At 38.3% G+C, this 14,820-nt stretch overlaps 1 protein-coding gene across 5 annotated transcripts in view; it reads right to left on the bottom strand.

Moving 5' to 3' along the window:
- The window catches only part of ELF1 (E74 like ETS transcription factor 1), a 110,051-nt gene that overhangs the window by 20,744 nt on the left and 74,487 nt on the right, over positions 1-14,820 (bottom strand). For all 5 annotated transcript variants that reach the window (XM_032294807.1, XM_032294805.1, XM_032294808.1 and 2 more), the window contains exon 3: positions 1,139-1,319. In XM_032294807.1, the coding sequence (XP_032150698.1) occupies positions 1,139-1,319 (181 nt within the window). The remainder of the gene's footprint in view (positions 1-1,138; positions 1,320-14,820) is intronic.

Raw genomic sequence — 14,820 nt, 5'->3', positions numbered from 1 at the left:
AAATGTTCAGTCTTCTAAAGTTTTAAAAAATGGCTTTACTTGTTATATTAAAATTTAAAATCAATCTGGGATTCAGTCTGATATTCTGGAGCATGATTAAGGTGGGAATCTAACCTTTTCTCTCCCCCACCAGATGGATACAGTCATTTTTCCTTTCCCTTGATTTAAAAAGTTACTGCATCATATGTTAACTTCCTAACTAGACCAGAACTTGCCTTTAGACTTACTATTTAGTTATAAGGCATTCTGTTACATGCTAAGGTAAAGCTGAGAACAAGGCAGCCCCAGTACTTGCCACCATGAAATTTACAGATATACCTCATCATACGGTATTATTTCTGATAAACTTTCTTTTATGAATAAAGATGCAAATACTTGCTTCCAAATAGTTTTCTCAAATATTCACAACATCCCTGGCCAAGATATATGAATGTAAATGCACAAAAAGAGAAAGCATGTACAGATTTCTAAGTGATAAAACTATTAATACTACAATCTCACATTTGTGTAGCCTACTCTTCAAGTTTAAAATGTCTTACTAGTTCTGACTGAACCAGAAAAGAAATCTACATTTGGGTCATGGCCCACTATTTCGCTTCCTGTGGAAGTGGTAAGAAAAGAATATTCCTCTTTCTTTCCCTACAAACAACTCATTTTGTTCACAGGAATATGGAGGGAGGCACATAAGAAAGTATTCAGTGAGCTGAGGGGGGTAGTGTGTGACTGTTGTCCCAGTTACTCGGGAGGGTGATGCAGGGGAATCATTTGAGCCTAGGAGTTCAAGTCTGGGCTCAATGATTCCCCTGCATCTTGCCTGGGCAATACAGTAAGACCCCTATCTCTTAAAAAAAAAAAAAAGTGCTCAGTGAAGACTTGATGAATTGAGTAGATTTGGTTCCTTTTACATGCCTCCTGTTTTGTCACATTCATCTCAGTATATTTAGGAGAGAAGAAATAGATGACAAAGTCCAGCAGATGAAACAGAAAGTGTAATTTTCTTCTCCATGTAGGGCTCTAGCTTCTGCAGGTAATAAAGTTCAAAACCAAGTTAGGGGTGTTTTATGCCCCACAACCTCAGGATGAGGACAATGCCTAAACTGTGGTGCAGCAAGGTCCTATTGGGTGGAAACACACGCACCTGTAAGGGTGATGTCATCATCATCATCGTCTATGATTTCTTCTTCAGCAACATCCAGTGAACTCTCAGTAATCATGTCATTGGGTTCTTCCACGCAGGCTAGACCGGCGTAACTATTGAGAATATCAGCACCAGGAACATGTTCCACAATTACAGCAGGAAAAATAGCTGGATCACCAAGCTAGGAGGCGTCAGGGAGAGGTAAATGAAAATAAAAGATTAACGCAGTTTTGTTTTTGTTAAATACTGCTCAAAACTATTTTATACTAGCCATCAATTTAATTTTTAGATCATCAGGCTGTATCTTTACAATCCTTCTAGGCTTTAGGTAATTACTGTATATCTATTACAACCAAATAAACCTTCATTACTAATACTGTGTTTTAACTACCAAGTTTTCATTGGGTAATCCTATAAAAGTACTTTTAATGACATTAAAATTTAAAAATGAGTAAGATATCATTAATGCATAAGCATGAACCAAGAAGTAACATGCAAATAAAATGTTAATTAAATAAAATCTCAGTGAAAGTTTCTTTGGCAAAATAAAAAAACAATCTGTGAGCTTAATATTACATTGTCACTTGGCATAAAGGCCATGTTTTAATAACAGCTTTTTACTTAAGTGTGAAAATTAACCCTCATTTTCCATTATTGTCCTTTCAAGTATGGCTATATTAAGAGTATAAATTATTACTACTAATGACTAGTTATAACATCACAGAATTTTAGAAAGGACCCTTACAATTTAATGTAAGTCAGCTACCTCAACATTTTATAGATGAGGAATGTAACCCAGTGAGGGTTAACAACCTACTCAAAAATCAGGTAATTAATGGCAAAACTGATTAAACTACTATCTCCTTTACCATTCTGAAATAATCTCAGACTTACAAAAGTTGCAAAAACAGCACAAAGAATTCCCATACAACCTTCACCCATATTCCCTCAGTTCTAACATTTAATCATATCTATTTATCATTCTCTTCCTATATGATTATTTTCTGATGTGTTTGAAAGCATTAGACATATTGCTTCTTTCACCCTAAATATTTTGTGTTAATTTTCTAAATATAAAAATGCTATCTAATCCAAAGACAGCATAATTATCAAAACTAGGAAAATAACATTAATATAGTATTATCTAATCTTTAGACATTATTCAAATTTCCAATTGTCCCACTATTGTCCACTTATTTATTTATTTATTAAGTTCTAGGGTACATTGTGGAGATCATTCAGGTTTGTTACATGGTATACACGTGCCACGGTAGTGGTTTGCTGCATCCATCGCCCCTGTCATCTACATTAGGTATTTCTCCCAGTGCTATCCCTCCCCAACCCCCTGCTATTCCTCCCGTAGCTCCCCACCTCCAGGCCCCAGTGTGTGATGTTCCCTTCCCTGTGTCCATGTGTTCTCACTGTTCAACACCCACCTATGAGTGAGAACATGTGATGTTTGGTTTTCTGTTCTTGTGTCAGTCTCCTGAGAATGATGGTTTCCAGATTCATCCATGCCCCTGCAAAGGACATGAACTCATCTTTTTTTATGCCTGCATAGTATTCCATGGTGTATATGTGCCACATTTTCTTTATCCAGTCTATCATTGATGGGCATTTGGGTTGGTTCCAAGTCTTCGCTATTGTGAACAGTGCTGCAATAAACATACATGTGCATGTATCTTTGTAATAGAATGATTTATAATCCTTTGGGTATATACCCAGTAATGGGATTGCTGGGTCAAATGGTATTTCTAGTTCTAGATCCTTGAGGAATCTCCACACTGTCTTCCACAATGGCTGAATTAATTTACACTCCCACCAACAGTGTAAAAGTGTTCCTATTCCTCCACATCCTCTCCAGCATCTGATGTCTTCTAATTTTTTAATGATCGCCATTCTAACTGGCATGAGGTTGTATCTCAATGTGGTTTTGATGTGCATTTCTCTAATGACCAGTGATGATAAGTTTTTCATATGTTTGTTGTCTGCATAAATGTCTTCTTTTGAAAAGTGTCTGTTCGGCCGGGCGCGGTGGCTCAAGCCTGTAATCCCAGCACTTTGGGAGGCCGAGGCGGGTGGATCACGAGGCCAAGAGATCGAGACCATCCTGGTCAACATGGTGAAACCCCGTCTCTACTAAAAATACAAAAAATTAGCTGGGCATGGTGGTGCGTGCCTGTAATCCCAGCTACTCAGGAGGCTGAGACAGGAGAATTGCCTGAGCCCAGGAGGCGGAGGTTGCGGTGAGCCGAGATCGCGCCATTGCACTCCAGCCTGGGTAACATGAGTGAAACTCCGTCTCAAAAAAAAAAAAAAAAAAAAAAAAAGAAAAGAAAAGTGTCTGTTCATATCCTTCGCCCACTTTTTTTTTCTTGTAAATTTGTTTAAGTTCTTTGTAGATTCTGGATATTAGTTCTTTGTCAGATGGGTAGACTGCAAAAATTTTTTCCCATTCTGTTGGTTGCCGGTTCACTCTATTGATTGTTTCTTTTGCTGTGCAAAAGCTCTTTAGTTTAATAGATCTCATTTGTCTATTATGGCTTTTGTTGCCATTGCTTTTGGTGTTTTAATATGAAGTTCTTGCCCATGCCTATGTCCTAGATGGTATTACCTAGGTTTCTAGGGTTTTTATTGTGTTAGGCCTCATGTTTAAATCTTTAATCCATCTAGAGTTAATTTTTGTATAAGGTGTAAGGAAGAGATCCAGTTTCAGCTTTCTGCATATGGCTAGCCAGTTTTTCCAACACCATTTATTAACTAGGGAATGCTTTCCGAAATAAAGCGTATTTGAATAGGAAGAGAGGATGTTAAATTGTTCCTGTCTGCAGATGACATGACTGTATATTTAGAAAGCCCCATTGTCTCAGCCCAAAATCTCCTTAAGCTGATAAGCAACTTCAGCAAAGTCTCAGGATGAAAGTCCAGTTTCATCCAGGTCCCTGTAAAATCACAAGTATTCTTATACACCAATAATAGACAAACAGCCAAATCATAAGTGAACTCCCATTCACAATTGCTACAAAGAGAATAAAATACCTAGGAATATAACTAACAAGAGATGTGAAGGACCTCTTTAAGGAGAACTACAAACCACTGCTCAAGGAAATAAGAGAGAACACAAACAGATGGAGAAACATTCCACGCTCATGGATAGGAAGAATCAATATCATGAAAATGGCCACACTGCTCAAAGCAATTTATAGATTCAATGTTATCCCCATTAAGCTACCAATGACTTTCTTCACAGAACTGGAAAAAAACCACCTTAAACTTCGTATGGAACCAAAAGAGAGCCCACATAGCCAAGACAATCCTAAGCAAAAAAAATAATAATAATAAAAAAAAAAAGCTGGAGGCATCATGCTACCTGACTTCGAACTATATTACAAGGCTACTATAATCAAAACAGCATGGTACTAGTACCAAAACAGAGATATAGACCAATGGAATAGAACAGAGGCCTTAGAAGGAATGTCACACAACTACAACCACCTGATCTTTGACAAACCTGACTAATGTCCTTTTAAAAAGTTAAAAAAAATTTTTTTTGGTTGTAGGTTTCATTTAGTAAATATCATGTTTCTTAATAAATCCTTTGACTTGGAACAATTTCTTCTCCTTTAAGAAGTTATTTGATCTTTGTCTTTCACAATCTTGACACTTTTGAAGAGTGCAGGTCATGTTTTGTAGGATGTCCACCCATTTGGGTTTGTGTATTTCCTTATAATTAGATTCAGTTTGCATTTTTGGTAGAAATACTAAAAAAATAATATTATGTCCTTTCAAATATGTCCGGGGTGTCTAAAATATCTATTTGTCCCCCCACTGCTAGGGATATTAGTTTTTAATATATATTTACATTCATATTATTTATTGAGACAGGATCTTGCTCTGCTGCCTAGGCTGGACTCAAACTCTTGAGCTCAAGTGATCCTCCCGCATTTGCCTCCCAAATAGCTGGGACTGCAGGTGCATGCCTCTGTGGCTGGCTTAATTTTGCTCACTTAGTTAAGGAAGTGTCTACCAGGTTTCTCTATTAATCTTGGCTCACTGCAATCTCCGCCTCCTAGGTTCAAGCTATCTTCTTAAATGTAAGAAAAAGTTGCTGCTCATAGATAATAATGCCAGGCACCTTGCTATTTTCCTTAAATAAGCCTGCTATATTAAAAATATTATTTATGGTTTCATTATAACTAAGCAGCCTCAGTCTTTTAAAATTAATGTTTACAGAACTACACACTGAGGTTATTCTATCATAAGGATTTAATTACCTAAATTAAATATGTATCATAGATACTAAATATCCTTGCCTTCAAGAATGCTATGTTCTGAAATTTATGGTTAATAACCCTAAAACACATTTGGATCGTTTTATTTCAAAATGTTTCTTCCTGTTTCAGAAAAGAGGAAGCTAGCTAGAAAAGTAACTGGCTCTTCAAACAGTAAAACAAATTTTAAAACAGAAACTGGGAGGAGGTTCAAAAATTATACTATAGAACTCAGGCAAAGGTGGCATGTGCCTTTAGTCCCAGCTACCTGGAAGGCTGAAATAGACAGATGGTTTGAGCCTAGGAGTTCAAGGCTGTAGTGTGCCATAATCACATCTGTGAATAGCTACCGTACTCCAGCCTGGGCAACATAGCAAAACTCTGTCACTAAAAAAAAGAAACGAGAAAAAAGATTATACTGTAACTCACACAAATACACTTCACACACAGTAGAGAAAATATATAAAATGTCCAAAGCAAAGCAGAGCCTTCCCTTTCCCTTTTTTTGACAGGTAAATTGTAGAGATGTAATCCAACCTATCATGAACAAGCACTTGTTCAAACACTTTTCCTTTTCTTCTCTTCTAAGAGCTCAATTAAGCTTCTGGTCCTCTAACAAAGCTTAGCCCAGAGTTAAGCACTTTTGTGCTGCAAAAACCTTATGTACAAGGTAGGAACAGGGTACATCACTTCATCCACTGATAGTAAGGTCGCCTACCAAGTCAGAGACAGGCGTGTAAAATGCAATTCATAGGAGCAGTTCTCACCGAAATGAAACCAAAATATTCTTCCCTATCCAAATCTATTTGGCTCCCGCAGCTTGGGTAGAGTGCACTAATGTGTGCATTAGGTAAGAGGCTTGAATCTGTTTACACAAAATACATCTAGGTAACACCTCTCAGGTGACTAGAAAGACTCTTCCCCCTCTATTACCATATATAGAAGGAAAATGCACACTCTTGAAACTCCACCTGCTGATCTGGGCTTATGATAAACTGCTTTGTAAACTGGACTGACTAGTAACTAGCTAAAGTATGAGTCACCAAGAACCTAAGAATTCTATAACCACACATTCTATGATTCCTTCCAGAGAGCTGGCTCCCAACCTCTTAAATAAAGAAATAGTAAAATTTCAAATGCTGAATTTTTCTAGGTTTATATTTTTTAAATAAGTAAAATATTGGGACTTGCATTAGTTTGCTATGGTTGCTGCAATAATGTACCACAAACTGGGTCCCTTAGCAGAAATTTATTGTCTCAATAAATACCTAAGTCTGAAATCAAGGTATTGGCTGGGCTGGTTCCTTTTGCAGACTGTGGGGGAAGAATATGTTCCAGGCTTCTGTCTTTGGCTTGTAGATGGCTGATCTTCATGTTTACATGGGTTCTATGTCCAAATCCAATTCCACCCCCGCCCCCAACCTTTTTTTAAATTGAGACAGTGTGGAGTGCAGTGATGTGATCTCACCTCTCCCTGTGACGCCCAGGCTGGAGTACAGTGACGCAGTCTCAGCTCACCACAACCTTAGCCTCCTGGGCTCAAGTGATCCTTCCACCTCAGCCTCCCAAGTAGCTGTGACTACAGGCACGCAATATCATGCCTGGCTAATTTTTAGATCTTTTGTACAGATGGGGTTTCTCCATATTGCCCAGACTGGTCTCAAACTCTTGAGTTCAAGCAATGCACCCAACTCGTCCTCCTAAAGTGCTGGGATTACAGGCATGAGCCACAGCACCCAACCCTAACTTCACCTTTTTATAAGGACACCAGGAAGTGGAGTAAGGGCTCCTCTCTACTGTAGTATAACTGCTTTACTAATTACATCTGCATGATACTATTTCCAAATAGGTTACACTCTAAGGTACTAGAGGCTGGAAATTCAATATGTGAATTGGGGTGTGTGTGTACACATGCACAATTCAACCAATAACAGAACTTAATTTAATTTGTTTTAAGTCTATCATCTGACAATTTGTTCACTCTGCCCGAAGTAACTTCTATAAACTAGTCTTTTCATTGTTTCCAAATTGCGATTGGATATTATTCTTCAGGTTTCTTTGTTGAAGATCATAAAATCTTACCCACCTCAGTTATTTCTACACCACTTCAAACAGACCATTTCCCAAGATTTATTTTTAAAATGGCTTCATTGGCCAGGGGTTGTAGCTCACACCCGTAAACCCAGCATTTTAGGAGCCGAGGAGGGCAGATCGCAACATCAGGAGATCAAGACCATCCTGGCTAACACGGTGAAACTCTGTCTCTACTAAAAATACAAAAAAAAATTGGCCGGGTGTGGTGGCACACACCTGTAGTCCCAGCTACTCGGGAGGCTGAGGCAGGAAAATTGCTTGAACCTGGGAGGTGGAGGTTGCCGTGAGCTGAGATTGTGCCACTGTACTCCAGCCTGAGCGACAGAGCAAAACTCCATCTCAAAAAACAAAACAACAACAATAACAAAAACGGGCTTCAGGAAGATCACAGATATTCATAAAATAGCCACGCTCCTAATCGTTAGCAATACGATGTTACCTACTTTTAAGAAATGAAGGTGTCGGCTGGGCGTAGTGGCTCACAACTGTAATCCCAGCACTTTGGGAGGCCGAGGCATGTAGATCACCTGAGGTCTGGAGTTTGAGACCACCCTGGCCAACATGGAGAAACCTCATCTCTACTAAAAAATATAAAAATTAGCTGGGCATGGTGGTGTGTGCCTGTAATCCTAGCTACTCAGGAGACTTAGGCACGAGAAGCTTGAACCTGGTAGGCGGAGGTTACAGTGAGCCGAGATTATGCCACTGTACCCCAGCCTGAATGAGAGAAAGACTTCATCTCAAGGAAAACAAAACAAAAAAAGAAAGAAATGAAGGTTTCAGTGCTTCTTTGATGCCTTAACAAAATCATTACATTCCATTTGACTGTAAAAAATGACCTCCCAAACACTTCTAAAAGCTCTCATCGTTCAAATAATTAGATTAGGCATCTTTCCTATCTTTTATTTGAATCAGGAAATCTACTTAAATTCTACCAGTGCTTATCAATTTTCGATGTACACATGGGGAAACATTTAAGAATATCAATATTTGACCTCACATAGGGTAAAATAAATCAGACTCTTTGGGAGTGTGACCAGAGTCTGATATTAAAGCTCTCCAGGTGGGTCCAATTTGCATCCAGGCTTCAGGACCACTGCTCTAAAGGATGACAACATTCAAAACTGCATTCCCTCAGCTGAGTCAGCTCTAATTATTCTTGCCAAGATCTGGGATATTAGTAATCCAAACAATTATATCTTTATATTATTAGATATTTTGCTGTTTGTCACTTGCAGATTATTTTCCCCTTTGGCTTTGGAATAGAACCAAAATAAGCCACAAACCATGGGGACAAGAGAGGGAAGATCTCCTGGAATTAAAATCTATCAAAGGTCAGAGTTTCCAAAGCTTCAATATCTAGAAGCAAATTAAATTGTAGCGATAAAGTGATTTTCAATTGTTTTGTGACTTTCTGGAAGGTCTTAACAGCTCCAAAGTGATTTCCCCTTTCTATTAATTATAGATAAATTTAGGATATATGTTGAAAGCAAAATTTTAGCAAACATTTTTGAAGCAATAATAATATTCAAACCAGTTTTAGCAGAAGAGAGTTACAGTTCCCCAAATTTCAACACTGTCTACGATATAGTTTCCACTTATTGTGGTTGATCACATATGTGGCAATACCACCAAGTTAAAAAGAGAAGGAAAGTGACCAGTGTAAGCAGTACAGTATGTGACTCCCCTAACTGGGCTTGCTTGTTCCTTCAATATACCACAATCCAAGGTCCTACGTGGATATTTCAGAAATTACGAATCATTCTTCCAACTTTATTAATAATTTTGTTCATCAGGGTTTTGGGTATCAAAAAGCACAAGAACTTTCATATAACCTGTTTGCCAAGTTTCTCCAACAGCAGAACCCAATCTGGTAGATGCTGATTGTGAACATCCTGTCAAAATCCTCTATAAAATAGCTTAAAATGAAATATCTATGAAATATTTTCCTAAAATAAAAAGCAAGTTAAATTTAGTCTTTAGCATTTCTCCAAAAGCAGACACTACTTTTTAAAGGCAGGTACATAATAAGCACATCTTCAAGTACTTCACGCGGTGTTTTTGTACTGAGGCAAGAAAACACTGAGAGGGGTCTGGAGCCTTACTCCTCCCATAGTCTTCAATGGCTCTCCTGGCTCCAAAGCCTCTCCAATAGACATACAAATTAAACACTGCACTTGCTATGAAAACACATCTTTGAGACACATTCCTGTGCCCTGCCTTTGAATCAGACTGAAGCCTCAAGGCCTTATCCTGTGAAGACACTGCTTTGAGGACTTCTGAATTATTCTTGAAATGACTTTCTTTTACATTTGGTTTAAAAAAACAAAAACCCAGCACCTCGTTCTATTACAACATGATCTGACAATGCTTTACCATGTACCAAATGCACTACATATACACATGACGAACAGGGTGTAACAGTAAAAACTCAGGTTCTTATTTAAGGTAGGACTCCACCATGGCCTCGGTATTTGAACTCAGGCAAGTTATCCAGCCTCTCTAAGCTTTAGTTACTACGTCTATCCAAAATAATAATATCTTCTGAAGTTGTTGTAAGAATAACGTGTAAATAAATCATTTGTTGTAACACATGGCATATAGTAAGCAACAAATAAAATGTTTTGATGATTAAAGCCCTTCAACATTTGATATGGACAGAAATAAACACTCAAAAACTGACTTACTACAATCTCACATGAACAGGCATGGTTTTGTTTTTATTTTTTTGAGACAGGGTCTTACTCTGTTGCCTAGGCTAGAGTGCAGTGGTGTGATCATAACTCACTGCAGCCATGAACTCCTGGGCTCATGCAATACTCCTGCCTCAACCTCCCAAGTAGCTGGGACTATAGGCTCATGGCACCATGTCTGGCTAATTTTTTAATTCTGGTAGAGATGAGGTCTCTCTATGTTGCCCAGGCTGGTCTTGAACTCCTAAACTCAAGCAATCCTCTCTCACGTTGGCCTCCCAAAGTGCTGGGATTATAGGTGTGAGCCACTGTGCCTGGTCTTTTTGTTTACCAATTTTTTTTTTTTTTTGCTTTATTATTTCTTTTGCTTTCTTTGACCTTTAAGCTCTGTTGCGACTTGATTTTGTTTTATTTTTAATGAGAATAGTCTTTTTGGAACATTGGTGAACAAACCTTAACCATCTACACTTAGCAACCACATTTAGCTTCAACTAAAAGCAAATGTTGATAAATACATGTGTTCACTTTGGGAAAATCCATGAACTATATGCTTATTACCCATGACTATTTTTACATTTATGCTACACTTCAATAAGAAGCTTAAAAAGAAGAGGTCCACCTGATGTGAGAAACTTCAAAACATCTTCACAATACTATGATAGTATTCCTTCATTATCTCATATAAACCATGATCGAATTAAAGGAAATCTCTGCACACAGTGCATCTACATAGATAAACACACAAAAAACTAGGGTGATTGGTAAACAAAATGAAAAGTTGAAATCCTTTCAAAAAATCCCCATAGCACATTTTTAATAATTATCTTTGGGAATAAATAATATGGAACATATTCATATTCCAAGAGTATAAAACAACACTGCTCCCTTTCCATATAGTGCCCCTCCTCAATGGTTTCCACTGTTACTAATTTCCAAAGCGTATTTTAAATGATTTCAAGAATTGATGTATTACACAAAACAAGCTAGGATTGTGCAATAGATCTCCAAGGCCCAGTACAAAGTTTTCTGTGAAGAATTCTTCACAGCCAAATTCTCCACATACTTTAAAAAATCTGCCACTAAAACAGTTCCAAATATTTCTGTTGATTAACTCAAGCTCCCTATAAACACTTTCTATTCTTCTTTTTCTTTCAAGACAAGGTCTTGCTCTGTTGCCCAGGCTGGAGTGCAGTGGCACAATCACAGCTCACTGTAGCCTTGACCTCTGGGGCTCAAGCAATCCTCCCACCTCAGGCGTGTGCCACCACACCCAGCTAATTTTTGTGTTCTTTGTAGAGATGGGATTTTGTCATGTTGTCCAGGCTGGTCTCGAACTCTGGGGCTTAAGCAATCTGCCCGCCTCAGCCTCCCAAAGTGCTGGGATTACAGATGTGAGCCACCACATCCAGGCTTTTATTCTTTATCATAAAATAAAAAGTAGTTTTAGCAACCAGGTAGAAAAGTCTATGTAGTTGTAGTACCCACTGCTCAACACATTGGTATAAATTATAAGAACATCATAGTTTTACTGACTACAGGTGTAGTATATGAATTTAGTTCTTAAAAATGTAATACGTAAATGTATTTGGGAAAAGGTAAAAAAAAATTGCACTAATCCTAGATATAATCAATATAAGATACAATTTACTTAACAGTCTTCCGTAATCTCTTTTTCCTTTATGGTTCTTTTTCTCTCTTATACCCTAGCATAACGGTTAAGAGTTTGGGCTCTCTCAAGTCAGAAAGTCAATTTCAAAGCAAGTGTCACTTTACAGTGTGTGTTTCTGGGTAACATGCATTCCTTCAACCTCTTTGATTTCTCATTATATGTGTTTTCCTTACTTGGAAAATGGGGATAACAAGTTGTCACACCATACAGGCTTATATAGATAATAATATAAAATGCTTATCACGGGCAGGGCCTGGCAAGGGTAAGATACAATAAATGTTCATTCATTATTAAACAACATATTCATTTTTAGACTAGCCTAGTGTTCATATGTGTGTATGCACATTCTGCCAGGTTTTGGTATCAGTGTTATGTCAGGTTTGTAAAAATTGATTGGGAAACTCTCTCTGAACTCAAACTATTTAAATTAGTTCATTAAATCTTTAAGACAAGGTCTCTGTCAGTGAGACTCCACACTAGAGTGCAGTGTCACAACCATGGTTCACTGCAACCTCTACCTCCTAGGCTTGAAATTCTCCCACTTCCGCTTTCCAAGTAGCTGAGACCAGAGATACGCGCCATCACATCACACTAATTTTCAAATGTTTTTTGTAGAGGTAGGGTCTTACTATGTTGCCGGGGCTGGTAAAGTTGAAAATAGCTCACCCATGAAACTATTTGGGCCTATTGGTTTTGTGCACATGGGTATTGTTCCCTGGCAATTGCCTCAGTTTCTTTCATTGTTACTGGCATATTTTCATTCAAAGAAAAAAAATCTACGTTATTGCCATTCCAAAAACATAAAATATTCCAATGCATGAGCTCAAAATCAAATCCCTATACTCTTCTGCATTATCCCACCATCCCTTAAAATATAAACAAACAAAACAAGTATTGTCAAGATTAAGGAGGCAATTAATGAACAGCTAAAAGACAAATTATCCTCTAGTTAATACTCCAAAAGAGTGTTAGTAAATCAGAACTGGAATCCAGGCTTATTTAGTAATTCAGCTAGGTTACTTTGAACAGTAATTATTCTGGATGCCTTTGTAACCCTGCCCTACAAGTCTATCATAGGTGAAAGATACTAATACAGGTCTTCTAGTTAGAAATATATTAAAGATAACATTATATTATAGAAAATGGGAAGAATACATTCTCCAACATGCAGTGACTTGTAAGAATCCAATTATATGTAGAGAGACTATAAACTACAAAGACCTGTACAAGATGTTAGGCAGTCTTATCTTCACACTGTATTCAAGACTAAGGCAAGTCATGTGTTCTTGGCACAGACGTTAACATCCAAAGCAGCATCTTTGGATGTTAACCTCTGTGCCAAGAACACATATGTGTCTCTATTAGCCTCCTCATGTCCCAGTGGCGTTTATTCTCCAATATCCTAATTTTATTTTCAGATAGAGTCTCGCGCTGTTGCCCATGCTGGAGTGCAGTGGTACAATCTCAGCTCATTAGAACCTCTGCTTCCTGGGTTGAAGCAATTCTCCTGCCTCAGCCTCCCGACTAGCTGAAATAACAGGTGCCTGCCACCACGTCCTGCTAATTTTTTTTGTATTTTTAATAGAGACGAGGTTTCACTATCTTGGCCAGGCTGGTCTTGAACATCCAATATCCTAATTTTTATGGATTATGTACCTGCTATGAATGTCACATAGATAAACACGTGGCTTAATTAAGGAGAAAAAAGGACTCATGTGTCTGGTCATTGACACAGTACTTTGAACTAAAAAAACTCACTACAGCACTGTGTAAAAAGTTCTCTAGTCTCTGTCTTTGGGAGCTCTTCAATATAATAAACTATAAAATAGAATAAAGTGGTACTCCTAATGTGGTGATGATGATGGAAGCAGCTGCTATGTTAAGAGCATCAGAGGCCGGGCGCGGTGGCTCAAGCCTGTAATCCCAGCACTTTGGGAGGCAGAGGCGGGTGGATCACGAGGTCAAAAGATCGAGACCATCCTGGTCAACATGGTGAAACCCCGTCTCTACTAAAAATACAAAAAATTAGCTGGGAATGGTGGTGCGTGCCTGTAATCCCAACTACTCAGGAGGCTGAGGCAGGAGAATTGCCTGAACCCAGGAGGTGGAGGTTGCGGTGAGCCGAGATCGCGCCATTGCACTCCAGCCTGGGTAACATGAGTGAAACTCTGTCTCAAAAAAAAAAAAAAAAAAACAGCATCAGAGGGCTTTATCCACTTAATTCCCACAACACTAGGCTATATATTATTAAAACTTTCTAGTGAACCAGCCAGGAAGCGCTGAAATCTGAACCCAGGCAATCTGACTCCAGAGTTCACAAGTTTAACCACTACCAGTACAGGATCCTATAGATAAACCACTTAGAATGTATTATTAAGTCATAATGAAAGTCTCATCCATATTAATGCTTGGATCAAAAATACATATATAAATTGATAGTTCTCTTCTAAATGAACACTGTCTATAGACCTACAGCTGAAATAAGTTTGTTTTACTTTTCTTCTTTTTGAGACAGGGTCTCATCTGTCACCCTGGCTACAGTGCAGTGGCAGGATCACAACTCACTGCAGTCCCCACCTCCTAGGTTCAACTGATCTTCCCACCTCAGCCTCCTGAGTAGACAGGACCACAGGCAGGCACCAAAACACCTGGAGATATACATATATATATATATATATATTTTTTTTTTTAAATAGAAATGGGGTCTCCCTATGTTGCCCAGGCTTGTCTCAAACTCCTGGGCTCAAGCGATCTTACTGCTTTGGCTTCCCAAAGTGTTGGGATTACAGGCATGAGCCATTGCGCCTGGCCGCTTCTGTTGGCTCCAGTCAGAAGCAGTGTTTCTGAAAAATCCTGACTTCTCTCTTGCACAGCACCATCAAAAACATAAAGGTCTAAGTAAAATGGACTTTTCTCCAGAATTCCCAAAGATAATGTTTGAGGTTCCATTAAAAA

This window comes from Sapajus apella, unplaced genomic scaffold (assembly GCF_009761245.1).
Source record: "Sapajus apella isolate SASKATOON/1434 unplaced genomic scaffold, GSC_monkey_1.0 scaffold32, whole genome shotgun sequence".
Taxonomy (NCBI): Eukaryota; Metazoa; Chordata; class Mammalia; order Primates; family Cebidae; genus Sapajus; species Sapajus apella.
Note: the sequence above shows the minus strand (reverse complement) of the source record. Positions and strands in the feature narration are given on the sequence as shown.